This window comes from Dendropsophus ebraccatus, chromosome 3, assembly GCF_027789765.1.
Source record: "Dendropsophus ebraccatus isolate aDenEbr1 chromosome 3, aDenEbr1.pat, whole genome shotgun sequence".
Lineage (NCBI taxonomy): Eukaryota > Metazoa > Chordata > Amphibia > Anura > Hylidae > Dendropsophus > Dendropsophus ebraccatus.
This window is the reverse complement of record NC_091456.1, coordinates 91,059,138-91,086,056: the sequence shown is the minus strand read 5'-3', so window position 1 is coordinate 91,086,056 and position 26,919 is coordinate 91,059,138. Positions and strand designations below refer to the sequence as shown.

The window sequence follows — 26,919 nt, the reverse complement described above, 5'->3', positions numbered from 1 at the left end:
GTGGATTGAAATTTTATTGTTGGACAATAGCAGGAGCCTAAATTTAAGTTAAGGATATGATGGGGACTACATTAATAACATGCATATGTAGTGTTTTGTGTTCTAATGGGGTCAGTCCATCTTACTGGTTCCCTTTAACCCTTTAAATCTAACACCATTATCTACTATTTTATTCTGCAATGGTAGTACCCAGGCCTTACTCCATATATGTAAATTCTTCTATAGAGATCAGAACTTGGCTCTGTAATAAATGGCTCTGTAATTACAGCTTGTATCTGAAGTATTTATCACCAGTGGTGGATGCAAAAATTAGCCACGAGGACATAAAAACTATTCAACTTGTCCTTGAAAAAAAAATTAACTGCCTTGTTTCAGGATGTACATAAATTAATTGTGTTTATACCACTGGATTTAAAAGGACAAAGTGATTGTAAACACCCCTATAAATAATAATGTATATGTGCTTTTCAGTAAGACACATCTTTTGCACACTTCTTTTTGTGCAGGTGGTCATTATTACACACTATGCATATTCTTACTTTTCTTGTGCAAATTTTGCTATTAGGCATACATGGATTGATAATTCTTGCACAATTTTTACCTAAACAGCTTGGCAAAAAAAAAAAACTACGCTTGGGTAGGAGTGGAGTACTGCTGTGCAATTTTTTGTTAAAAAAAAGGAAAATTCACACATGATAAATCTAATGAAAAAAAAAGTAGCTAATAGAAAACTATGCCCCTTCCCAGTGCAAAACTTCAAAAAGGCGTAGGCAGCGGAAAACAGAGAAAAATAGCACAAATCCCTTTCTAAATCCAGCACACTTTTCTACGACATACACTTATTATTAGTAAGAAATATAGCACAGTTTGTGTTAATGTCCCCCATTAATTTTTTAACTTGCTGGAAATAGCAGATTGCCTCATAATACAGTTTATGTTATAATGCATTTTAAATCATCTCTAAAAAGATTCACGTTTTGGGTGGGATTACATTGGCATTACATGGACATGTTAAAGATTTCTGTGGGGAAAATCCATAAAGAAGAAAACAGCCATAAAACACTAGAAGTATGTATGACATACAGCACATTTGGCTGCTTTGGGCCTCATGGGGAAATGAGATCTTTCTTAGGTTTCTCATTCTTCACAGGCTGTGCAATATTAATAAGCAAGAGAGGAAGAAACCAGACTAGAGGAGACTTCCAACAACTCTCTCCTCTAGAAATGACAGATTGGACACCCTTGACCCCAAAAGGGGGCATATGATTGTTTGACCTTACATACGAAAGGGCAGAATTTACTTCATTTGTCAATCTGACATATCTCTCCTATAGACAACATCAGGAATAAATATGACATAAAAACCCAAGAAAAAAAAATACAGTATATCATATATACAGTATATGTGATGCTTCAGTTGTGAACAAGGCGCGAGAAGTGCTGAAACGCGTAAACTTTTATTATTACTGTCCTATGTGAAGATTTTCTAATAAAGTATGGAATTTTAATGGTTCCCACTACAGGATTTTAACGCAAAATGACAGTCTTCTTTTTGAGGTATCCCAGCACAGGTTTTACTAGTTTATACACCCCTCGCAAAAGCCTGTACTCTAAGTAAAAGTAGTACCTAAGTTTTGTCACTAGATGTCGCTAGTATGTATGTCTTGTATCTATGTATTGCACTGCTGTAGTACTCAAAAGGTTGTTGTTAGTTATTTGCGCACCAATTAGAGGTCTTTTCTCTTCTCCACCTATCTCTGTTCTCTTTCTTCTTTGCACTCTCTTCTCACCCACTCACAGCAGGTATTACATACCCAGTAGGAAATTGTCACATGGGGAGAGGAAGTGTATTCTCACACTTAGTCATCCTTAGTCTTGTTCCCGTACAGTTTATTTATGGTAACAGGACTCAGTGATTATTACTTAAACACTGACACAGTAATTTGCACCTTCCTTGGGTCATCTCCCCTTTCTGTGGGTGGCGGTACCAATAGTCCGGGTGGGTCACAACTCCACTCCGGACCACCATGATAAGTATGCAAGAGACCCTCTCACAGCCCAGCAGGTCGCCAACCACAGGGGAAAGGGTATAGCTCACCACTCTAAACTAAAAGCAGGTGTGCCTCCATACCTGTGCGCCCACTTAGCACTGGCGTCACCACAGTACAAAATCTGGCTGAGCTATACTCCGACCAACCACCACCATAGTGGCATCACACAGTAGCAGCTAGCAAGTGACTGGTCGAGCCTCACAGCAGTGCACCACCATTTTGATAATGACAGCTGCAAATAATGATCGTGATCATTATCACCCGTCATTGTAAAAATATGGCGGGCTTTTTTTGTTAAATGATGGCTCTTTCCCACAGTGGGAAGTTGGTCTCAGTCTGCTTTGCTATTTGTAATTAATTATCAGTTGGATTCAGTGGGATTAATCAGGATCTATTGTGTTCATTTGCACCAATTGGTTATATCCATCAACATACCTGCAAATATTTTTACATTACTTTAAATCCTTTATAGATCTAACTTAAAGGGGTTATTCAACATAAGACAACTTTTAATATACTGCTACTGTTATACAGAAAACAAAAATGCCTATGCTTACATTTTCATGCTCGCCAAGTGTCCTCCTACTGGTATCCAGTGCCCTCCACTGATTGCAGCTGCCTCTACTTTTGAAACTTATCTCAGGAGTGACAGCACACTCAGCTTATCACTGGCTGTCCGATCTCAGTAAGTGATTGGCTGAGTGGGCTGTCACTCCCTAGACAAAGTAGTTTCAGGCTCTTTTTTGTTGTTGATATAACAGCAGCAGTAAATTAACCCCTTAAGGACAGAGCCAATTTCGATTTTTGCTTTTTTGTTTTTTCCTCCTTGTGCTTAAAAGGCCATAGCACTTGCAATTTTTCACCTAAAAACCCAAATGAGCCCTTATTTTTTGCGCCACTTTGCACTTTGCAATGACGGCTGAATTTTTTCTTAAAGTACACTGTTAGGCTATGTTCACACTGCGTATGTTTCCGGCCGTAGTGCGAACCGCGAATATACGCACGTAGTTTGGAGGTTGATGCGTTTGCTTGAAAGTATACGATATACGCCCGCACAATGCACACTACGTATGAGCTTACGGACGGATCGTATACGGCGCCGTGAAAAATGAACAAGACCATTGTTTGAGGACGGAAATGTTAAAACTCACGGCTGTGGATTTCAGTGTGGTCCCGTACGGAGTACTTATTTCAGCCAAATTGAACTTGATCTTTCGATCCAAAAGGTTCTGTGTGGTTTACGGGGCTGGGCGAAGATTTCCAAGTAAATGACCTGTTTCAGATCACTTCGAAACAAGCTAGGGAAGCATAACTGTACTACGGGCGTATGTTCGTGGTTCGTACGCATCCGGCCGCATGTCTATTTTTCCCATGCCCTTAGTTTCAGCCGCACATGTACGGTGGCGTACGAAATGTGGCCGGACTCATACGCAGTGTGAACATAGGTTAAAACCAGAAAAAAAATTTTTGTGGTGAAATTGAAAACAAAACAAAACACATTTTGTTTATATGGGCGGTATTTGTTTTCACGCCGTTCACCCTGGGGTAAAACTGACTTGTTATATATGTTTCTCAAGTCGTTTCGATTAAAACGATATGTAACATGTATAACCTTTATATAATAAGAGGGCTTGTAAAAAATTCAAACCATTGTTAACAAATATATGTTCCTTAAAATTGCTGCATTCCCATGCTTATAGCGTTTTTATCGTTTGGTCTATGGGATTGGGTGAGATGTCATTTTTTGCTCCATGATGTGTTCTTTCTATCGGTACCTTGATTGCACATATGTGACTTTTTGATCGCTTTTTATTACAATTTTTCTGAATTTGATGTGACCAAAAATGCACAATTTTGCAATTTGGGATTTTTTTGCGCTGACGCCGTTTACTGTGCGAGATCAGGAATTTGAGAAATTAATATGCACGCGGCGATATCAAACATGTTTATTTTTTTTTTTATTTATAACATGGGGAAAGGGGGGTGATTCAAACTTTTATTAGAAATTAATATGCACGCGGCGATACCAAACATGTTTATTTATTTTTTTTATTTATAACATGGGGAAAGGGGGGTGATTCAAACTTTTATTAGGGGAGGGGACTTTTTATTAACCCCTTCGTGCTGCAGCTAGTTTGGGCCTTAATGACCAGGCTAATTTTTCAAAATCTGACCTGTCTCACTTTATGCTCTTATAGCTCAGTGATGCTTTAACGTATGCTAGCGATTCTGAGATTGTTTTTTCGTTACATAGGGCACTTTATGTTAGTGGAAAAATTTGGTCACAACTTTGTGTGCTTTTTGTGAAAAACATCAAAATATCATGAAAAATTAAAAAAATTAGCATTTTATGAACTTTGAAATTCTCTGCTTCTAAAAAAAGAAAGTCGTAGAACATAAATTAGTTACTAAGTCACATTACCAATATGTCTTCTTTATTCTGGCATAATTTGGTAAACATATTTTACTTTTTTAGGGTGTTATGGGGCTTAGAAATTTATCAGCAAATTATCACATTTTCGTGAAAGTTTCCAAAACTGATTTTTTTAGGGACCAGTTCTTTTTTTAAATGGATTTAGAAGTCTGGTATCCTGAAAACCCCCATAAGTGACCCCATTTTCGAAACTACACACCTTAAAGAATTAATCTAGGGGTATAATAAGCATTTTAACCCTACAGGGGCTGGAGGAAAGTATTCACAATTAGGCAGTAAAAAAATGGAAAATTTACATTTTCCAATAATATATACGTTTAGATTAAAGTTTCTCATTTTCAAAAGGAACATGAGAGAAAAAGCACCCCAAAATTTGTAACGCAGGTTCTCTTGAGTACAACGGTACCCCATATGTGGGCGTAAACTACTGTATGGGCACACAGCCGGGCTCAGAAGGAAGGGAGCACCAATTAGCTTTTCCAATGCAGATTTTGCTGAAGAAGTTTCTGAGCGCCAGGTTTGCAGAGCCCCTGTAGTGTCAGCAGAGAGAAACCCCCCCATAAGTCACCACATTTTGGAAAGTGCAACCCTCAAAGAATTCATCTTGGTGTGTGGTAAGCATTTTGACCCCACAGGTATTACAGGAAAGTATTCAAAAGAAGACAGTAAAAATGAAAAACTCGAATTCTTCCAATAATATGTTGGTTTAGCTTGAAATTTCTCAATTTCACGAGGAACAAGAGAAAAAAAGTACCCCAAAATTTGTAACACAGGTTCTCCTGAGTACAATGGTACCCCATATGTGGGCGTAAACCACTGTATGGGCACAAAGGAGGGCTCAGAAGGGAAGGTGCGCCAATTAGCTTTTTCAATGCAGATTTTGCTGAAGAAGTTTCTGAGTGCCAGGTCCGTTTGCAGCGCCCCTGTAGTGCCAGCAGAGTAAAATCTCCCAATAAGTCACTCCATTTTGGAAAGTACACCCCTCAGATAATTCATTTTCGGGTGTGGTGAGCATTTTGACACCACAGGTATTAGAGGAAAGTATTCAAAATTAGACAGTAAAAATGAAAAACTCAAATTTTTCCAATAATATGTTGGTTTAGTTTGAAATTTCTCAATTTCACGAGTAACAGGAGAGAAATGTCACCCCAATATATGTAACGCAGGTTCTCCTGAGTAGAACGGTACCCCATATGTGGGCATAAACCACTGTATGGGCACACAGCCAGGCTCAGAAGGGAAGGAGCGCCAATTAGCATTTTCAGTGCAGATTTTTCTGAAGAAGTTTCTGAGCGCCAGGTGCGTTTGCAGAGCCCCTGTAGTGTCAGCAGAATAGATTCCCCCCAAAAGTCACCCCATTTTGGAAAGTGCACCCCTCAAAGAAAACACGTATAGATTCTGGATTCTGTGATGAACGTCCTATACCCCAGAAAAAGAAACAGGGGGGGGAGAAATAACCGAATGGTATAAAGAATGAACTAAACACCTATAAACCCATCCGATATGCAAATAAACAAATATATGAAATGCATTAGTACAAAAACACTTTATTGGGAAATATCGCAACAATAATAGGGACAAGAAAAAACATAAAAACAAACAGAGACCCGGGAGGTGGGAGACCAAACATGAGGACAGGTATATGTTTAAAGATTAAAGTGCAAGTGCATATCTTAAATACTCATAAATTGGCTATAAACAGCCCAGTTGTAAGCATATTATAAAGTGCAAATACTAGAATATATCCAAAAACACAGGCTGCATAGCTCAATAAAACAAGGTATAAGCAAGTGCACATAAACAATGTTACCCAGGGATACAATTCCCAAAGCCTCAGGCCTCCCACCTCACACTCCTCCAACGTCGTTTTGCTATTGGCTTCTTCAGGGAGAAGAAGTGTTTTTGTACTAATGCATTTCATATCTTTGTTTATTTGCATATCGGATGGGTTTATAGGTGTTTAGCACCCCTCAAAGAATTCATCTTGGGGTGTGGTGACCATTTTGACCCCACAGGTATTAGAGGAAAGTATTCAAAATTGGCCAGTAAAAATGAAAAACTCGAATTTTTCCAATAATATGTTGGTTTTGTTTGAAATTTCTCAATTTGACGAGGAACAGGAGAGAAAACGTACCCCAAAATCTGTAACGCAGGTTCTCCTGAGTAAAACGGTACCTCATATGTGGGCATAAACCACTGTATGGGCACACAGCAGGGCTCAGAAGGGAAGGAGTGCCAATTTACTGGAGCAAAACCGCAGCTAGTAATGGTTATTAGAATAGCGCAGTTACTAAAATAAAATAAAAAAAATTAGATTACAGGTAATGTGGGGTGGTTACGGACAACCAGGGGTGGTTATGTGCAACCTGAGGTGGTTACAGGTAATCTGGGGTGGTTACGGACAACATGGGGTGGTCACAAGCAACCTGCTGTGGTTACGGCAACCTGGGGTGGTTACAGGCAACGTGGGGTGGTTACGGGCAACCTGCAGTGCTTACAGACAATGTGGGGTGGTTACGGGCAATGTGGGGTGGTTACGGATAAACTGAAGTGCTTATAGGTAATCTCGGGTGGGTACCTGTAATCTGGCATGGTTACCGCAATTTGAAGGGGGTCATTGGCAATTTGGGGTGGTCAGAGGCAACCTGCGGTGGTCAGAGGCAACCTGTGGTGGTCGGAGGCAACCTGCGGTGGTCAGAGGCAACCTGCGGTGGTCAGAGGCGACGTGGCATGGTCAGAGGCAATGTGAGGTGGTCAGAGGCAACATGCGGTGGTTACAGGCAACGTGGGGTGGTTACGGGCAACGTGGGCTGGTTACGGGCAACCTGCTGTGCTTACAGACAATCTGGGGTGGTTACGGGCAATGTGGGGATGTTATGGGCAACCTGCAGTGCTTACCGACAATCTGGGGTGGTTACGGGAAACGTGGGGTGGTTACGGGCAACCTGCAGTGCTTACAGACAATCTGGGGTGGATACGGGCAACGTGGGGTGGTTACAGGCAACCTGCAGTGCTTACAGACAATCTGGGGTGGATACGGGCAACGTGGGGTGGTTACAGGCAACCTGCCGTGCTTACAGACAATCTGGGGTGGATACGGGCAACGTGGGGTGGTTACGGGCAACCTGCAGTGCTTACAGACAATCTGGGGTGGTTACGGGAAACGTGGGCTAGTTACGGGCAACCTGCACTGCTTACAGACAATCTGGGGTGGATCCGGGCAACGTGGGGTGGTTACAGGCAACCTGCAGTGCTTACAGACAATCTGGGGTGGTTACGGGCAACGTGCGGTGGTTACAGGCAACGTGCGGTGGTTATGGGCAACGTGCGGTGGTTACGGGTAATCTGGGGGGCTTAGGGGTAATTTGGGAGTAAACTGAAATTATTACTATAATAAAAAGTGTGTGTTTTATTTTTTTTGTATGTTTGTCACTTTTTGTACTTTATATATTCATTTTCACTGTATTACTATGATTACTTTGATATTTTCTATCACAATAATCATAGTTTAGTGACAGAGACCAAATTGGTCTCTGTCACTTTAAATTTTCCAGAGTTGGCTGGTTGTGGAGCGCATGCGCACTTCACAACCAGCCAGGACGCCGAGGAGGAAGGAGCTCCAGGATCAGGTAACGTATATCTGGAAGGGGGGGTGACTGGGGGATGGGGGTGACAGGGGGGGTGGGGGCGACTTGGGGGGTGGGGGGACATCACTTTTTATCCCCTGTCACCAATCATTCATGGTGACAGGGGATAAAAAGTGCCGGCGGCACATGGTACAAGCGATCAGCGGTATATAGTATATACCGGGACCCCACAGGGGAGTCCCCGATGACTGCCCCATGCTCTCCGCTACCTCCGGTGGCAGAGAGCATGGGGCTTTCATTCATTTAAACTTTTCCATCCCTGCGAACAAACATTGTTTGTTCGCAGGGATGGCGGCGGCCATCTTGGAAATGATGGCCGCCGGGGGAGGGGGGTTAGTGATCGCCCTACTAGGGGGGGCTGATCTGAGGTCTGAGGGACACTTATTTCATCTCCCCCCGCCGTGGATTCACGGCGGGGGGAGATGAAAGGCGGCGGCACCGGTAATCCCCTTTACCGACGGCCGCTGCTATAACATTAATAGCGGCGATCGTCGGTAAGGGGGGGGGCGGGACGGACCACACACACTGCCCCAACCCCTCAGCTACCTCCGGTAGCTGGGGGGATGGGATGGGGGCCGTCCCGGCCCCGCAGCCTTATTCTCCGCCATCGCCGTAAAAAGCTGATGGCAGCAGAATAAGGACCCTTAGTGACCGCCGTAAAAAGCCGTATCGGCGGTCACTAAGGGGTTAATAACATTTTTTTTTATTTTTTTTTACACTTATACTAGAAGCCCCCCTGGGGGACTTCCAGTATATGCACACTGATCTCTCATTGAGATCTATGCTGAATAGTTATACAGCATAGATCAATGAGATCAGCACTCGATTGCTTCCGGCTTCACCGACAGTGCGCACATCAGAGAGCTCCCCGTGCACCGGGGCTGGGACTTCTGGCACAGGAGCGCCACAGGAGGTTTGCTTCCTGTGCCGGAAGTCAGGGCCCCAGGAAGCACAGGGAGTTCACTGATGCGCGCGCTGCCGGGGATAGGACAGGACACCCCCGGCAGCCGCGCATCAGCTAGGGACAGTAGCGGAACTCTTGTGACCGCAACCAAAACTATGCTTGCGGTCACAAGAGAGTGCAGTGGCGAGGGCGGGGCCTCGCGGGCCCCCCTTCATGGCGGGCCAGTTCGCAGCGGTGATCGCTGCGACCTTGGTAGCTACGCCACTGATAACAGGCAGTTTTAAATTCTAAAAAGACAGATGTGTCTAGGAAACAAATTTACACTGGTTTTTGACACACTTAACACAGGAATGAATCTGTCGTAAGGATTTATGTCATGTTACAGCATCTAAGGAATCATGTCCAAAGATAGTGAGGACATCAGGTCTGTGAACTAACATCAATTTAGAGGCAATAAAACTTTCACACTGCTCATCTGTAAGATAATCCGAAGGATTTACTCTTCAGCTAAACGTGATTTTTTTTTAAAAAAATGTGCATGTATTTACCATGTATCAAATTGATAGAATGATCTCAATAGTAAAGCCTTCATATCAGCTCATCCTTCATATATGGTATGTGTTTCTTAGATATTTTGTTATGTTAAGCATGTAAAGAGATCTAAAGTGACACAAAAGCTTCTTATTTCTCACATTTTCTTCTCTTTTTATTAGCCAACAAAAGCTATATCTGCAAGACTTATTTTGTTTCTCTCACTGACAGCAATAAAACTCTTTTTTTGACAGTTATTCACAGTAGTGGTAAATGTAAAATTGATAAGGCTTTGTGTCAAGTCATGCACACATCTGTAAGTAATGTTAAGGTTCTCAGAGAATAAGTAAGAATAAAATTGTAACAACTCAGGGGATTCCATTTTATATAACATGTAGAAGATTACAAGTGTACCTGTCGTTTGTACACATGTCAAAAGTTTTGATCAGTCCAGGTCTGAGTGTTCAGACCTGTACCGATCAGGAGAACAAGCGGGAGAGGATGCACTGCAGCGCAGTCCACTTCCACTTTGTGTTAGAAAAAGAGAAATAAACAGTCGGGTTCCATAGACTTACATTATAAGCCTGACTCTTTTTTGTTACATAGAGCAGGGAGAGGATGGTCTGCAGTGTGGTCCTCTCCCTCTCAATCTCCCGAATAGTATGGGTCTAAACACTCAGACCCAGACTGATCAAAACTTTTGATATGTGTACAAACGACAGGTACACTTGCTTTTACAAACTACAGACACACTTTAAGACAAACATAGCATGAAAACTACTGAAAACAGCAGCAGCCTAGTTGTACCAGGATGGGAAGAGCCATATATATGCCCTTCCCAGCCTAAAAATGTTAACCTGCCACTGCTCATTCCAGGAGTACACACAGAGCGTGCTCCCTCATCTCTAGTTAAATTATGTCTATCTAGAGTTTAATGAACATAATACAGATTTTCCAAATGAAGGACAGCTAAGAAAAGTTGGATTGTTTCTGTTTTATTTTATAACGTCACAATAATGTTCTGTAATCATAAATCTAGTGTCAGTTTCTAATCATTTCTTGTGAACAATTTGAAGCGTAATGGACAAGGTAGTGTGTTTGGACACAGTTAAACATGGAATAAGCCTTGCCATTCAGAGCTTTAGGCATTTTACAGTATGTGCCAGGCTATGGCATTATTAAGAGCACTGTAATAGTGAGCACTGTAAGAGTGATTCCCCAAAGATTCTAGGGAAGACAGACATGCAACACAGTTGTTGTTTTTTTTTTTTTTTTTTTACAAAAGAACAATAACTCTTATACTGAAACTCTGAGATCTGATACAGTATGTTCTCTTAGCAATCAGTTTGCTTCTGGCTCACTCCAATTAGTCCCCTCTCCCATCTCTGTAGTCACCAATCCTCACTCAATAAACTTTTACAGGCAGCATAAAACCTGATCCCACAGTGATTTGCTAGTCTATCTTGTAAGATGAAATTAAGGTGTTTGTCCTCAGTGAATTAAAGTTTCGGAGGGTGTGGGGAAAAGGAAAGGAGCATCTTAAGAGAAGAAAGTAGTTTTTCTCTGATATATTATGTTCCTTACATTTGTTTGTACTTTTGATTAATGTAGAGTTTGTTGAAACAGCAGTGCCTATTTAAGTAGGGATACTGTGGTATATGTAGATGATACTTTATTTTAGTTATATTATGCAATTAGTATAGGTAATGTTGTAACGTTACAGACAAATTGTGATCATGCTGTTTTGTTTTATCTGCTTACCTTATCCCTGATACCTTGCCTCATGTTTTCTCTCTCTGCTTCCATCTTTGCATATTTTGCTTTTCTTTCCTCCTCCTGCTGACGTAAAGCCTCTTGCTGTTCTTCCATTTTCTTTTGGGCATCTGGATCCTTTTCCTCATCTCCCCCAAGCATTTTTCCCATGTCTTTTGTAGCACCTAAAAATTAAATGAATAGGATTTAGGCCTAAAGGCTGGTTGAAAGAATCCTTTATGTTATGTATGGATCTCGCTGGAGTGGTATAACACATATTCTTCAAGTATGCACATGTGTTATAGCCAGTGCAATATACTAAGTTAGCAAAATTTAATTTTCCCAGGACTCTTGCATACGTTCCGCTGCTCCGAATCAGATGAAAACAAACAACGAGCACTCAAGGCGAATATGTAGTGCTGGCTTTTAGAAAAAAAATTTTGGGTGTCAATGAAGCGTGGTTTAGGGCATCTGTGCCCTAGGCCTGCAGTGCCTCTCTCCCCTCCTTCTTCTGTCATCACACTCCTGAGCTGTATGTTTATCATCAGTAGGCCTAGGCCACAAGCACTCAATGACCCAATACATCAAATAAAAGCTTATCCTTAATACTGGCTCCAGTAGACATACAGATCCCCAGACCACCAATGCAATGATGAGTAGTAAAGGATGGTACCAGTGGTTTGGGAAGGTGTGTAAGTCTGTATGTGTGTGTGGGTCCGGCCGTAAGTGATCAACTTTTTAGATCATCTAGGTAATTTATGAAATAAAAAATTGCAGTTCAAGAAGTCACCAATAGATGTGCTGTAGCCATGTAAATCACGCTAACAATGTTCAATATGCCCCCCTTAGAGCCCCCCATTTTTTAGCATAAAACCATGTTTTCCATAGCTGAATACAATGAGTTACCTTAAAAGAGTATTATGGTAATCCTGAAATCAGCTCAATATCAGGGGTAGAGAGTCCCTTTACATCTCCCAAAAACTGCTGAATTGCTTTACAATCCCAAAAACCCTGATAGAGGTCTGCACCTGGTAAAGCACATTTTGGGCATGCGGTCAATCTATTGGGAAACAATGTGGATTGGGGCAGTGTGAAGCAATATATAGCCATGTGAATTATTTTCAGCTGGGTTTCCCTCCAACCCTCATCAATGACATGTTGGCAGAAATCCCGATAGCCCATGAGAATGTGTTTATTAGAGATAAACAAACCAGCCCAAGCTATTAACCTGAACAATCAGCATTTGACTCCCGCTGTCTTCACGTTCTGTGGAAAAAGTGGATACAGCCCAAGTCCTGCCTGGAAAACAGGGATACAACCTTTAACCTAGGCTGTATTCCTGTTTTCTAGGCGGGACTCAGGCTGTCTCCACTTTCCTCATGAAATAGGAAGCCAGCAGGATTGAAATGCCATTGGTTCAGATACGTACAAACCCGAACCTCTGCCCAGTGTGCTCACCTTTAGTGTTTACTCAAATCTGTAATATCTATCAGTTTGCCCCAACCTTCGCATTCGTTCAAAGTACGTGGAGATATAAAATATTTCAGAAGTGTATATCATAAAATAAATTAACATCTTTTCTTATTAGTGCCCTTCCTCTGTTATTCCTCTAAGAAATATATTGACATCTTCATGTTATTATTCCTCTTTTAATAGTGTGTGCCCCTATAGGATACACTACTATCAGCATTGATTAGAACACATGACTGTCTGTATCTTTACCACAAGTTTCTTATTTTGTATTAGCTATATCCATGTTTTTCTATATCTGGAAGATGAACAGAAATCATAGCCTAGGGGATACTATAATTTTTTAATGTCAGTATGATTGTTTCAATTCACCTGACATCTGTACAGGAGATGAAGAGAATCTGCTTGCAAACCCCAGGTCAGAAAGATCAATGCTGCTCACTGTTAAAACCTTTGCTTCTTGAAATCTATCTTCAAAAATGAAATGCAGTATTGAGGAAATGATGGTTAAAAGCCAGTAGTGTTCTGACCCCATTAAAATAAATTTCATTTTTGGCAGAAGATCAAATATTTCATAGGTTTCCCAGTCTTGGGACTTCTCATCATGCATCATTTATAGTACTGAACTAGTTCACATGACAAAAATACTCATTTACTAATGCTTATAGATTTCTGAAAGTCAGCTAATGCATATATCTTAGCTATCGACAAAACGAAACCAACGTGTGCAAAACAAAATCTAGCAATACATATATACAATAGTGAACATAGTTTAAGCACAGTATGCAATTTATTTAGTAATTAACTACTATGGATGGACAATGATGAATTAAAAAATACAATATAATGTCAAATTTATGGGACCAAATTGGTTTTCTCTATTTTATATTCATTTGCTTTCATTTATAGTGGGATCTACCACCTTACGGTGGTAAAGGATATCCTATATTTTATAGCACAAAAATGCTGACCATTTCTCTGAAGTTGCACAGCACTCATACCCCTCTCCGAGCAGAGGTGGGTAGAGTGATCCGCTGAGTACTGTTGCCCTTTCATTCGGCCGATTATCGCTCAATGTAATAAATACAACGATCAGCCGATGACAACAATCAGCGGCTGATCGTTGATATAGGTTCTGAACTATTTTCGTTGGGCGCCGACTGCGCACCGCTATGTGTTATAGCGGTGCGCAGCCGGTGACTGACGATATACATTACCTATCCACGTTCCAGGGCTGCTGCTGCCGTCTTCTTCTACCTGGGTCCTGCGTGCTCTAGCCTCAGAGTGGCCTGTCAGCTGACAGGCCGCCCGGCCAATCACAGGCCGTGGCGGCCCCGGCCTGTGATTGGCTGAGTGGCCTGTCAGGGGACAGGCCACTCTGAAGTTAAAGCGCGCGGGACCCGTAAAGAAGCAGACGGCAGAAGCAGCTCTGGAACGTGGATAGGTAAAGTTTATAGTTAAGCAAGGGCTGCAAGGACATCGGTAACGATGTCCCTGCAGCCCTTGTTTAACGATTATCGGCCCGTGTAATAGGTCCAGTAAACGAGCGACGATCTAGCAGATCGCTGCTCATTTACAGGTATTATCGGGCCCCCATTGGCCCGTGTAATACCACCCTAAGATTACCACTTCATGCCCTGGCCCAAACATGTTTCTGATTATCTGAACTGACAGAAATGCAATTGGGCCGGGACTTGCATCGGTAATATGAACACAAAAATGTGGTTATGACAAGCATGTGTAAAACCAGCTTAAAAGCTTTAAAAATAAAGAATAAAAACAATTATGAACATGCCATCAGAATGGTAAGGCATAAATAGCATGTACAACAGTATAGATTAATAGGTTTCTATTATAATAAAATGGAGGATAGGACAAATGAAAAATGGAAGAGTTGTCCTTCAAAGATGGAGTCTCATTTATTTTCTTTGCACTGGTTTTGATAAATCTTCCTTAGTTACTTTAAAGAATAAAATTTTACTGTCTTATTTTGTCGACTTTCTACTTTACAACTTTATAATCATAAATGGAAAACTCATAATGATAGGTATAAAAATCAACATAATCCATTCTTCTGCTATAAAACAAACTGTTAATTAAGATTTGTATGCAAAAGAATATATATTAATCCCTGCTGTAAAGTTTATTTCATCCATTCCAAGCTGCTTTCTTCTTATGAACACTTCAAATGTTGAATTTTAATGGAAAAGTACTAATAAGAACATAGAAAAAATATAGATGAAAGCTTCAAATTGCAGCTTTTAGCAGTAGAGACCATTTAGCAACCTAGATAAAAAAAAAATCACTTATCTGGGGATTCAAGCTGTTGTCTGTGAAAGAAAATGTAACCTTTAGTAGTTTTCAGTTTCTTGCTCTCAAATTATATATTTTAAATATAGATGTTCAGATAATTTTATGAGAACATGCTGTTTTTATTAACGCGGTGTGTGTTCACAGCTCTTTGCAAAATAATACTATGGTGTATTTGAAGAAGAAAAGCAGCGGAAATCTTCCTTAGCATTACAGTGGCGGATGAGAACAATTTTTTATGTAATAAAATGTTAACTATGTAGAAAGAAGCTAAATTCAGCTATTTCTGAAGGAGACATAAGGTTATCAGTTAAAATGATACTGTCTGCATTATTTTAGGATTCAAATAGTGTTGACTGAGCATGCTTTATCGAACAAAGTGCTTGATCGAGCATTGGGGGGCTCGTTCCATCATGGTGCTTGACTGAGCACCTCAGTTTAGGAAGTCATGCAGAGGTCAGTAATCCAGGCAGCAGTAAGAACTGTAATGACAGTAGGAGCTCAAATCACGAGCACCTGTGGCTGGCAGCTACCCATTTAAGGGAAGCTTCAAACGTACCATATTTGCATCGGATTTCACACTGGAAGTTTGCAGCGAAATCCACTGCGAATCCTGGTACTGTGATCTTCAATGGGGTTGTATACCTGCAGCAGAATTTTCATTCCGCAGCATACATTACCTGCTCGGCGCCACGGCTGCATGTAAGGCTCCTGGCTCCTGATGGGACCGATGGGAGCCTCATATGCAGCCAGGGCGCCGAGCAGGTAATGTATGCTGCAGGCAGCGGGGGGTTAAAGAGGCCAAAGTTACATACTGGCAGCGGAATCAAAATTCCGCTGCAGGTATCTAAGCTCATTGAACATCACAGTAATAGGATTTGCAGCAGATTTCTCTGCAAACTCGTAGCGTAAAATCTTTATTGCTGATTGCAAAGGTAACACAACCATGTTCCCATCAGTACCCCAGACTATCCAGGGATGCAGCAGGAGCACAGAATGGTAAGTTTATTAGAACTAGCTTTTGCAAATAGCAAGCGGTGTGCTCATGTAAGATACCCCAAATTTACAAAGAGGTGCACTCATATTGATAAATAAGAGATTTTCTCCAGGAGTCTCCAGGACACACTGCATACAGTACATTTTCACTATAATTTCTGGCATAAATTATAGTAAATGTGTAGTGCTGTGAAGGGCTCCTTCCTCTCCCACTAAATCCTACCCATTTTTAGCATCACGAAATTTAAATCTGGTGCAGAACTGATAATAAGAAACTAACATAAAAATGAAAATATTCTTATCAATACCAAAAAAAAAAAGTTCAAACCTAGTATTGCTGACTAGTGATGAGCGAACATGCTCGTCCAAGCTTGGGATTCGTTCGAGTATTAGGGTACTCGATGGTACTCGTTACTCGGATGAGAATCTCGCGATACTCGAGAAAATCTCATCATCCGTTTCCTATAAGTTTTGGTGCTTTTTCTCAGCCAATAAACATGCAGGACACTCTTTGGTACATCCTGCAATCACGTGGGACCCATACATTTCGATAGCAGCGATTGGTTGGCCAGATCAGATGACCCTGCCATATCAAAATCTCGGGCGCCGAGGCTGGGCTTACATGCATGCTGGAAGAGATTAGGAACAGAGTTGCTGCTTCTCAGGGAGAGCCTTAGGGAGGGAATTAGCGTTTCAGTAAGCAGGGAATACTAGCGAAACAAGCAACAAGCCCTTGTAAGGGCTTCAAATCATTTTTAAATTGTATTACCCCACAGCACACTGTGGTGATTGGCTGCTGGCAGAAAGTGGACATTAGGTGTTGCATACAGACCCCTAAGAAGTACTCAGTACTATTTTATTGGGCACTCTACTATATTTTCTGATTTCTGTATTTCTTACACAAGAGGCATATCAAAGTTCAGTACTGCTTGTTTAGTGTAAAGGGGGTGTCACAGATTGTGTATAGGTGTAGCCCCCAACAAATTGTATCCCACAGCCCCCTAAAAACTAGTGGGCCCTCTACTTTATTTTTTGATTTCTTTATTTCTTATGCAAGGCATATCTAAGTTCACTACTGCTTGTTCAGTGTAAAGGGGGTGTCACAGAGTGTGTATAGGTGCAGCCACCAACAGATTGTATCCCACAGCCCCCTAAAAACTAGTGGGCCCTCTACTATATTTTCTGATTTCTGTATTTCTTACACAAGGCATATCTAAGTTCACTACTGCTTGCTCAGTGTAAAGGGGGTGTCACAAAGTGTGTATAGGTGCAGCCACCAACAGATTGTATTTCACAGCTTTTGCCCAGAATTTGGCATAAGGGTGCGATTAGGCAGCCTTAGATGCATGCATACATGCTGCCCCTGCGGTTTCCTGTTCATTTCTGTGGTGTTTCCATCATTTTCTGAGGTTGACAGGTTTTCACACGACCTTCCTTCTACCGAACTTGGGTCCCCTGCAAAAATGCTTGAGTTTCCCATTTACTTCAATGGGGTTCATTACTCGAAACAAGCACTCGAGTATCGGGGGATATTCGTCTCAAGTAACGAGCACCCGAGCATTTTAGTACTCGCTCATCACTATTGCTAACCTTTTTTTTTGGCATGTTAATAGATACAGACAGATTTGAAATTAGGTTTGCTTTGTCTAAATGCATGAAAAACCCATAAATAATCATGCTAATAATGTTCTACAGCTTATGCAAACTTATTATGTTCTATGGTTAGAGTACAAAGAAAGCCATTTTAATCTCATTCTGCAGTCTAAGGGCCCTATTCCACCGGACGATTATCGTTCAGATTATCGTTAAATCGTTCGAATCTAAACGATAATCGTTCGGTTGAAATGCAGTAACGATTAACGACCGAACGAGAAATCGTTGATCGCTTTATAAGACCTGGACCTATTTTTATCGTTGCTCGTTCGCAAAACGTTCGCAAATCGTTCGCATTGAATAAGACATCGTTCGGTCGTTCGCAATAGATACGAACGCAATAGCGAAGAAATACGGAAGAAGAAACGATCGCAATTACGATCATAAGTAACGATTATCGTTCCATGGAAATGAGTGAACGTTTTCAGGTCTTTCGCAATAGCGGTCGTTTGAGATCGTTAATCGTTAACGATTATGCTAACGATAATCGTCTGGTGGAATAGGGCCCTAAGGCTATGTTCACACTACGTTTAACAGTGTCGGTTGCATAGCATCGGACGCTGTTAAACTGCCGGCAGCTATTGCAGTGATTTACTACATATTCTTTGGGCATGCCCTCTCCAAAGATTATTTTGGAAACAAATTTAAGATATAATTTCAAACCTCACAGGCATACAAGGGACACTGACCCCTGCTCTTGTCCTGATGTGCCTGGGTAATGAGATAATTCACTTTAGAGCACGTCATGTGGTGTGTAAACTACTTATGGTGGCCAGACTGGCGATCACAAGGAAGTGGAAATCCCGTAGCCCTCCTATAGCTGCTGAGCTTAACGCAGAAATGCAGTCCATGGAACGCCTGATCGGGTTTGGGCGAGACAATGTAGATTCCTTTGATAAAAAGTGGGCTACTGTATGTGGGTTTTCAGTTCTTATCACATTGAACCTCCAGCCTTCTGACGTGTCACCTCATAAGTTGATAAGTGTTTGTTGTCTGCTGTGTCTGGGCTGCCTCCCACAAACCTATATTTGTACTTACATCTGTTTGTGGATGCTGGGGGACCGGACTCACCAGTTCTCTCCTTATGCCTATGGACTCTACAGTGTATTTATCAGGTATTGCTGTCTGTCTGTTATTTGATCTTGATTTGTGTTTTGGTACATCTTAGTACCTTGTACATTTCTGTTTACACACACCTATAATTTTCCTCGGTACTTTATCTTGTGAATTCCTCATTGGCCTGATGGACTTTCCTACAAACAGGCCACATATATGGACGCTGAAGCACCGGTTGGCCCTACACATATTCACTTGTTGCCTTCCACTCTCATTGTGGTAATTTTACATTTAGTACCTTGCTATTTCTTAGTGAACATGATATTTGTCTGTGTATCATATGTTTTACTTGTTAAAAATTTTTTGAAAAATACTTCAATAAAAATGTATTGAACCGTTAAACTGCCCACCGCCAGGCTGCATTCAGGACGTTCTTGCAGCCGATACCTCTGTATCAGCTGCAGGGATGTTCTTTTCTTACTATTGATTTGTGGGTGACTGTCGGGTGTGCCCGCAAATCAATTAGCCATTCACTTCAATGTGATGTGTGGTTGTCATTGTGTGAACAGCTATTGTTTCCGGACGCTGTTCCATGAACAGTGTCCATAAATAATAGGCAGGTACAATATTTTAAAGAAAGGGCGTTAACATAACGCAATGTCGACCCTGCAGTAAAGAACAGACGCTGATTCCATTGCAATTAGCGCCCGTTCTTTACTGAAAAATAACTTTGTGTGAACATATTCCCATATTCCCCTCAATTTGCCCCTCACTTCTAGATTAAATAGGTTACAAACAAAACCTAATGAAAGAACAACAAAATGTAATACTCTTTTATGTGATCCTGTTTAAAAAATTTCAGCTAGATGACTGGGGTCTAAAGTGGACAGTCTTAAAGCCCTGCCCCTTTTTCCCTGGCCAGATTTACTAAGAGGCATATGTATCTTAGTGAAGCCAGATGGCTATGTGCCTGTCGCAGGCATTGCAGAGTAAATTTACACCTCGGAAGCCTATAAGCAGTAGTAAATCATGATCCAGAATCTGCCAATTTCTTAATTTTTTACATTCAACACAGCTCAGACTCTTATTGTCACCCTGATCCATTCTGGTCTGAACTACTGTCATGCCCTATTTTTTGGTCTTGACTTCTCTAAACTCTCCCTTCTCCAATGTACTGTATCCTGAAAGCAGCAGCCAGGCTCATCTTCCTCTCTCGACATTACACTGACATCTCCCCTTGTGCCAGTCACTGCATTGGTTGCCAGAATTCAATTTAAAGTCCTCACCCTCAACCATGAAACTCTCCACAATTCAGTACCTCCATACTGCCTCATCCTGCCTCATCTCCACCTACCATCCCCCTCGTGCCCTACATTCTGCTATCACAGATGATAAAAGATCACCTTTTGCTGGAACAAGCACCATGATGTATGATGTAAAATAAGGTATAAAAACGGCAGAGTAGAGAAGTCATAATGCAAAAAGGGGGTGACAGTGTCACTTTAATATCTTCCATAATCAGAACCTCTGACTCCAAACTTCTCCAATGCTGCATCACTCTGGAATGCTTTACCAAACTATAGTTTCTTCTCTTCTCTTCTCTTTTCTTCAGGCACGCTTATAAAATTCCCTAAATTTTGTTTTCCCCTCTGTTGTCCCCTCACCTTCTACTGTATATCTCGGACGGTTCCATGCACTTTGTACTTTTTACTTGTACTTAGAGGTTGGCCAGTGACTGGCTCTCCCCACACTTATAGGCACTTTCTAATTCTATGCACAATGGCTACACCATCTGCAAATGAAGCTTCCACTGCATCTTGGGTTACCCTTAGTCCTCCTTGTCTGTAAACTCTTCCGAGCAGGTCTCTAACTCTTTTTGTATCTTTATTTTATTTATTTAATCCAGTTTTGTGTTGTGAAAAAAGTGCTGCAGAATCTGATGGCGCAATACAAATCTTCTTCTTCTTCTTCTTCTTCTTCTTCTTCTTCTTCTTCTTATTATTATTATTATTATTATTATTATTATCTGGCCCATAACTCCTCTTTGCCTTGACCTTGATCAAGTGAGCAGGAGATACAGCTGGCATACACCACAGAAAATGGGCAAATCTGCCCCCTTTTCTGTGGTGTGCACCAGAGGCGCATCTTGATAGGTTTTCCTGAATATGTTTTACATGGGTATGATGCTAATCTAGCCAGGGACTAACAAAGAAATGGAGCTAAGTACTCCAGTACCATAAGGATTAAAAGGTCAAAGCTTTATATATAGTCATATAATAAGAGCAGGATATGCACTTCCATAAAAGAGATTTCACACTTAGCTTAAAGGGTTGTCAGGGATAAATTCATACTGAAGTGACCATCAGTCTCCTGACCTCAATATCACTGAGCCACTCTGCAGAGATCTCAAGCACACAGTTCATACAAGACAGCCCAGGAATTTACAGAAACTGGAGCCTTTTAGCCAAGGAGAATGGACAGCTTTACCATCTGAGAAAATAAAGAGCCTCATCCACATTTACCACAAAAGACTTCAAGCTGTCACTTATATTAGAGGGGGTAATATATTGTATTAAGAACTGTGGTATGTAAACTTTAGATCAGGGTCATTTGGGTGTTTTCGGTTGTCATTTGGATTTAGGAAGAGAAAACACAGTAATTTGACAATAAATGGCTTCGCCCAACCACTAACCACGAGTGTGTGGTATAAGGAAAATTGAGAACTATTAAATAAGAGAGTTGTAGAAGTATGACAGAAGCTGTAGGAGTAAATGAGAGCAACTAGAGTGTGATTTTCCACATACAGAATGGTGAGAAAGTATAATGCCTATGTTATATTGTAGGTGTAATAATGCATTAAACACCCCAGCAAATTGGGCACCACATTACATTATAATCTAAACACAGGGACTTTACTGTTACTCAGGTTGTTTCCATGCAAATGGGAATATTTATTAACAAAAAATGCCAGAAGCAAGGTGACATTATTCAAGAAAATGTAGACGAGCAGGAGGTTAGATGACATAAAAAATAATGTGCTAGAGACGAGAAAGCACAAAGACATGGGAAAAAAAATTCCTTCTGGAGCTCCCCTTTCATCTATAAAATCACTGCCATGGACATTTGCAGCTATTTGCATGGTTAACTATTCATTTCATATTACTATACTAAAGAGTAAGCGTATTAATGACAGCTTTTTACCATTGAGATTAAAGCCATGCATGAATTTACCGTAATAAAATTACAGTATAATGCCAACAAAAGCAATAAACAATTCTCTTGCCAGATATTGCATCATGACACCTGGTGCTATGGCAATGTATTACCATGGCAGATTTTTTTTATGTTGCTAATTCTGGAGCACTATGAATGCTTAAGTTCTGAATAAAGTGTATTTGTAGCAGTTCTGACATTGATGTAAATGAGTGTTTGCTTAACAAAAGTCAAAATACTGGTCATTTCAGGCTTGAAAATGCAAATATCAGAGTATCACGTTAGTGGAGTGTTAGTTGTACATCTGTTCTGTCATTTTGTTATGTTCCATTTCTCATGGGATTTTTCTACAGTCATGGTTGAAAATGAACAGTTTGCTGTAGGTGTTTTTAAAAGACTTCAATCCCAACATGGTAGTCATTTTACCTCCAGGCTAATCTTTTTAAGATCAAGTCCTGTTAGGTACTCAACTGTCAGGATAGAAAAAGTATGATCATTTAGACACTACAGTAACACTCGAACAATATTCTCCATCAGGTGCCTTCAGAAAAGAACAGATTTAACAGTCAACAACACTGTATATTCATATTACTGCTTGCTCATACTCTGTATGTAAATTCCTTTTATATCATCATCCTCAAGGCATGGAAGGAGAGAACACACAGATACAGTAGTGTGATTTTCAATGTGGTTACATACCCGCAGCAGAATATTTTATTCCGCTGCGAGTATGTAACCCGGCTCCTTTAACCACCCTCCGCCCACAGCATACATTACCTGCTCGGTGGCGCGGCTGTATGTAAGGCTCCCGGAAGTCCCGCTCAGCTAATCAGTGACTGCAGTGGGGCCGTGTACTGATTGGCTAAACAGGACTGACGGGAGCCAGGAGCCTCACATGCAGCCATTGCACCAAGCAGGTAATGTATGCTCCAGGTGACGGGGGGTTTAACCCTTAGACGACCCAGGGTGTATAGTTACGCCATGGAAGTCTGTCCCCAGACAACCCAGGGCGTAACTGTACGCCCTGGGTGTTTCTCCGGCTATGAAGCGTGCTCCATAGCGGAGCGCGCTTCATAGCAGTTGGGGGACGGCTGCAATCAGCAGCCAGGACTTCACCGGTAATGACACGCTGCAGCGATCGCGCTGCCGCGTGTCATTAACTCCTTAAACGCCACGATCGCTGCGCGACCGCTGCGTTTAAGTGTAAGTGACAGGGGGAGTCCCCTGTCACTTACCGATCATTAAAACGGACCGCCAGAGGTCTCTCACCTGCCTCCATGCGGTCCGATCGGCGATCTGTTGCCCTGAGCCTGCACAGGCAGGCTCAATGAGCAGATCGCCGATAACACTGATCAATGCTATGACTATGGCATAGCAATGATCAGTGTAAAAATCTAAGTACTGGATGTAAAAGTCCCCCAAAGGGACTTCAAATGTGTAAAAAAAAAAGTTAAAACCACTAACACACTGCCCCAAAACTCCTCCCCCAATAAAAGTCTAAATCACCCCCCTTTCCCATTATATAAATAAAACATATAAAAATAAATAAACAAATAAACATATAATATACCGTAATTGTCCAATCTATTAAAATATAACAAGCGTCATTGCGAACGGTAAAGGGCGTACACGAAAATAGGGAAAAAAGTGCGCGGATTACCGATTTAATGTTACATTATATATATAAAAAAAATATTAAAAAGTGATCAAAACGTCCGATCTTCACAAATATGGTATTATTAAAAACTAGAGATCATGGCGGAAAAAATTACACCCCATACAGCCCCGTAGGGGAAAAAATAAAACTGTTATATAACGTCACAAACGTCACAATAGGGCTATTTTATTTATAATTAATTACCAAAAAAAAGGATTTCATTTAAAAAAAATATATAACATTAGAGAATCTGCATAAACCTGCATATGGTTGTGTTCGGACTGACCTATAGAATAATTGTATCATGTCGCTTTTACCATATAGTGCATTACGTAGACACAGGAACCCCCCAAACGTTACCATATTGCATTCTTTTTTACGATTTCACCAATTTATATCTTCATAAATAATATATTTGGGATTCCGTCATACAAGTTATGGTAAAATGAAAGACGCCATTACAAAGTACAACTATTCCTGTAACAAATAAGCCCTTACATAGCTTGTAGATAGAAAACTGAAAGTGCTAGAGCTCTTAGAAGGGGAAGAGGGAAAAGCGAAAACACGAAGATCAAAATTTTGCGTCCACTGGGTCATTTTGGGCCTGGTCCTCAAAGGGTTAAGGGGCCGGGTTACATTCTTGCAGTGGAATAAAAAATTCTGCTGCGGGTATGTAACCACATTGAAAATCACACTACCACGATTTGCAGCGGATTTTGCTGCTAACTAGGGAGCTGGGGTCAGCACATGTTTCCCCAGCATCTGTGCACACTCCTGCCATCCTCTCACTCACTACATGTATACAATAAAATGGGTAGTTTAGATGAAACCCCAGGTTACTGTATAGACATAATGACTGGGGTGAAAGGTAGGAGAGTGTAGAGCGGAGAGAAGCAGGGCCCCTCCCGCACCCTCTGAGCATTCTGTTTTGCTGTTGGCACACAGGAGGAGGGGGTGGGGAGAGGCTGCAGTTTGTGGGCTATGAGCAGGTCCTGAAGTTGTAAACGTATTACAGTAACTAGACCCCCGGCACAAAGAGGTATGTCTATATGTGTGTACATCAAGTATGTATAGTGCATGTGTGTAGCCTGTGTATGCATACATGTATGTGTATTTTTTTATATCGGTGTATGTCTGCATGTTTTGTGCACGTTTGTGTGCAAAACGTTTGTATACATGTTATATGCACTCATTTGTAAGGTGTATGTATTTATGTATTGTGCACATTTGTGTGTATGTACACATATATAATGAATGAACAGTGTGTAACCTACAGCTATGTTTGGGAATGCTAAGAATGAAGGTATTATTCTCACCTTTATCCTCTGAGTCAGTTTTGAGAAATCTTGACTCTATTCAATATACAAAATTAGGTGGTTTGGTGCACTGGGGGTGGACCTTAGTGCACCAATCCACCCCACCTGCCCTCCACTCCTAATGAATATCGAGAAAATGCTCTGCAGTGACGTCATTCTGGTGTTCATTACTGCAGAGCGATAGATAAGGATTCATCAGGAGCGATAGATCAGAGCACTGAGTGCCGTTGTCCCACCTTCGATGCACCAAACCGCCTCATTTGTAAATAGCATACAGCCAAGATTTCCTGAAAACAGAGATGAGGATCAAGGTAAGAAAATTCCAGGTTTAGGGTTGTGACATCACAGGTCTGCCAAGACAAGCAGCGTCTGAGGTGGGACCTCGCTGAAGTCGCTGATTGGCTGGAAAGACTTGTAATGTCACAAACCTCAAACCTAGAAACAGCCAAACAGTGAAGTCAAGAGTGGCATAGTATAGGCAACAGCATGGGAGCCAGGGAGGTTAGTCTAGTTTTTTTTTTTTTTTTTTTAATTATTATTATTATTCTATTTAAGTCTATGGGTCTTTGCACATAACAATGGATGCAATGGCATTTACTTGGAGCACAAATCACAAAAATAAATAACAAATACATAAATAAAAAAAATAGACATTCAGACATGTCAAAAGTTTTGATCAGTTGAGAAGGGGTGCTGAGATCCCTATCGATGACTAGATCATCACTCAATCCATCATGTTGTAAGTGTATCTTGTAGCCCATTTCCTGCAATGAGTGTCAAGCTGGTCACTTCAAAATGATGGATTGAATGATGAATAAGCAAATGGTCAGGGTCAGAGCACAGACACCCAGACCAGTCAAACCTTTTAAAGTGATATTATAACCTCATTTACATATAGGAAATTCTCAGCAACATTCTGAAGCTTATCTTGTTTACATTTCATATGTTACAATAAGAAGGATTTCTTTGTGGTCTCCCCTCTCAAAAATGCATGTTATTGTTGGTTGACAGTGCCATATGAGCAGATCTTCACAGCCATCATGCCCCATATCCCCACCCCCTCGATGATGTCATCGCCGCCTGGGTCCCGACCCCTCCACAGCCATTGGAATAGGCACACCTAGAGAGGGTGGAGCCAAGGCTTCTAGGTCATCTCATTCCAATGGCTGCAGAGGGGGCAGGGGCCTAGACATAGATGATGTCACGGAGGGCCATTGATGTGACTTTATATAGCAATAACTTTAAGGCCTTTTTCTAGCCTGACACCTAAGCTGCGAGGCTATATTACGCTGTGTCCTCTGCTTGGGTTTGGAATATAGGAGCAAACTAGATCAAGCGTTCTTTTTTCTTATCTTGTATGTTTTTAAGGCTGTAATGTTTTAATGCCACATGCACCATTTTAATAACCTTGGTGCAATTTGCTTTGCTTTACTGAATACTTAATAAATGCTGTTGGTGACACTATTGATCAATCTACACATAGTTTTCCTCAACTATTTACATGACTGGAAGTAATCAATATTTCTATTTAGTGGAAGTAGGAGTCAGCAAAACATACATTTTCTGGTCTAGAGCTTAGCAAATATGATCCATGTAGAAGAAAAATATGAGATCAGCACATTCTGTAATCCTACTAAATGACTAAAGTTTGTGGACATTGTGACAATTTCATGGTTCATTGTTAAAAAGTACAGCTGTTATAGAAAGGGCATGTGTGTAAACTTCTAATAAAATACCATAAAAAGAAGCAGTCTATTTTCTTAAAAATAAAGATGTCTTCCATGAATATCTGACCACCCTTGAATGGTTTTGGAGCTAGCCTTCAAGTTAGTTTCTGCTAAGAGGCTAAGAGATATAACTTTAAGATAATTTTTTGTTTGTGCATGGTGCATGTTGGATGGTGGTTTGGTCCTTTTTTTTCTATAAACA

General features: G+C 41.1%; 1 protein-coding gene across 1 annotated transcript in view; it reads right to left on the bottom strand.

Annotated features, from left to right (window-relative positions):
• Positions 1–26,919, bottom strand: part of CPLX1 (complexin 1) — a 188,961-nt gene that overhangs the window by 32,236 nt on the left and 129,806 nt on the right. Inside the window, exon 3 of the mRNA XM_069964377.1 lies at positions 11,329–11,504. Within this exon, the coding sequence (XP_069820478.1) occupies positions 11,329–11,504 (176 nt within the window). The remainder of the gene's footprint in view (positions 1–11,328; positions 11,505–26,919) is intronic.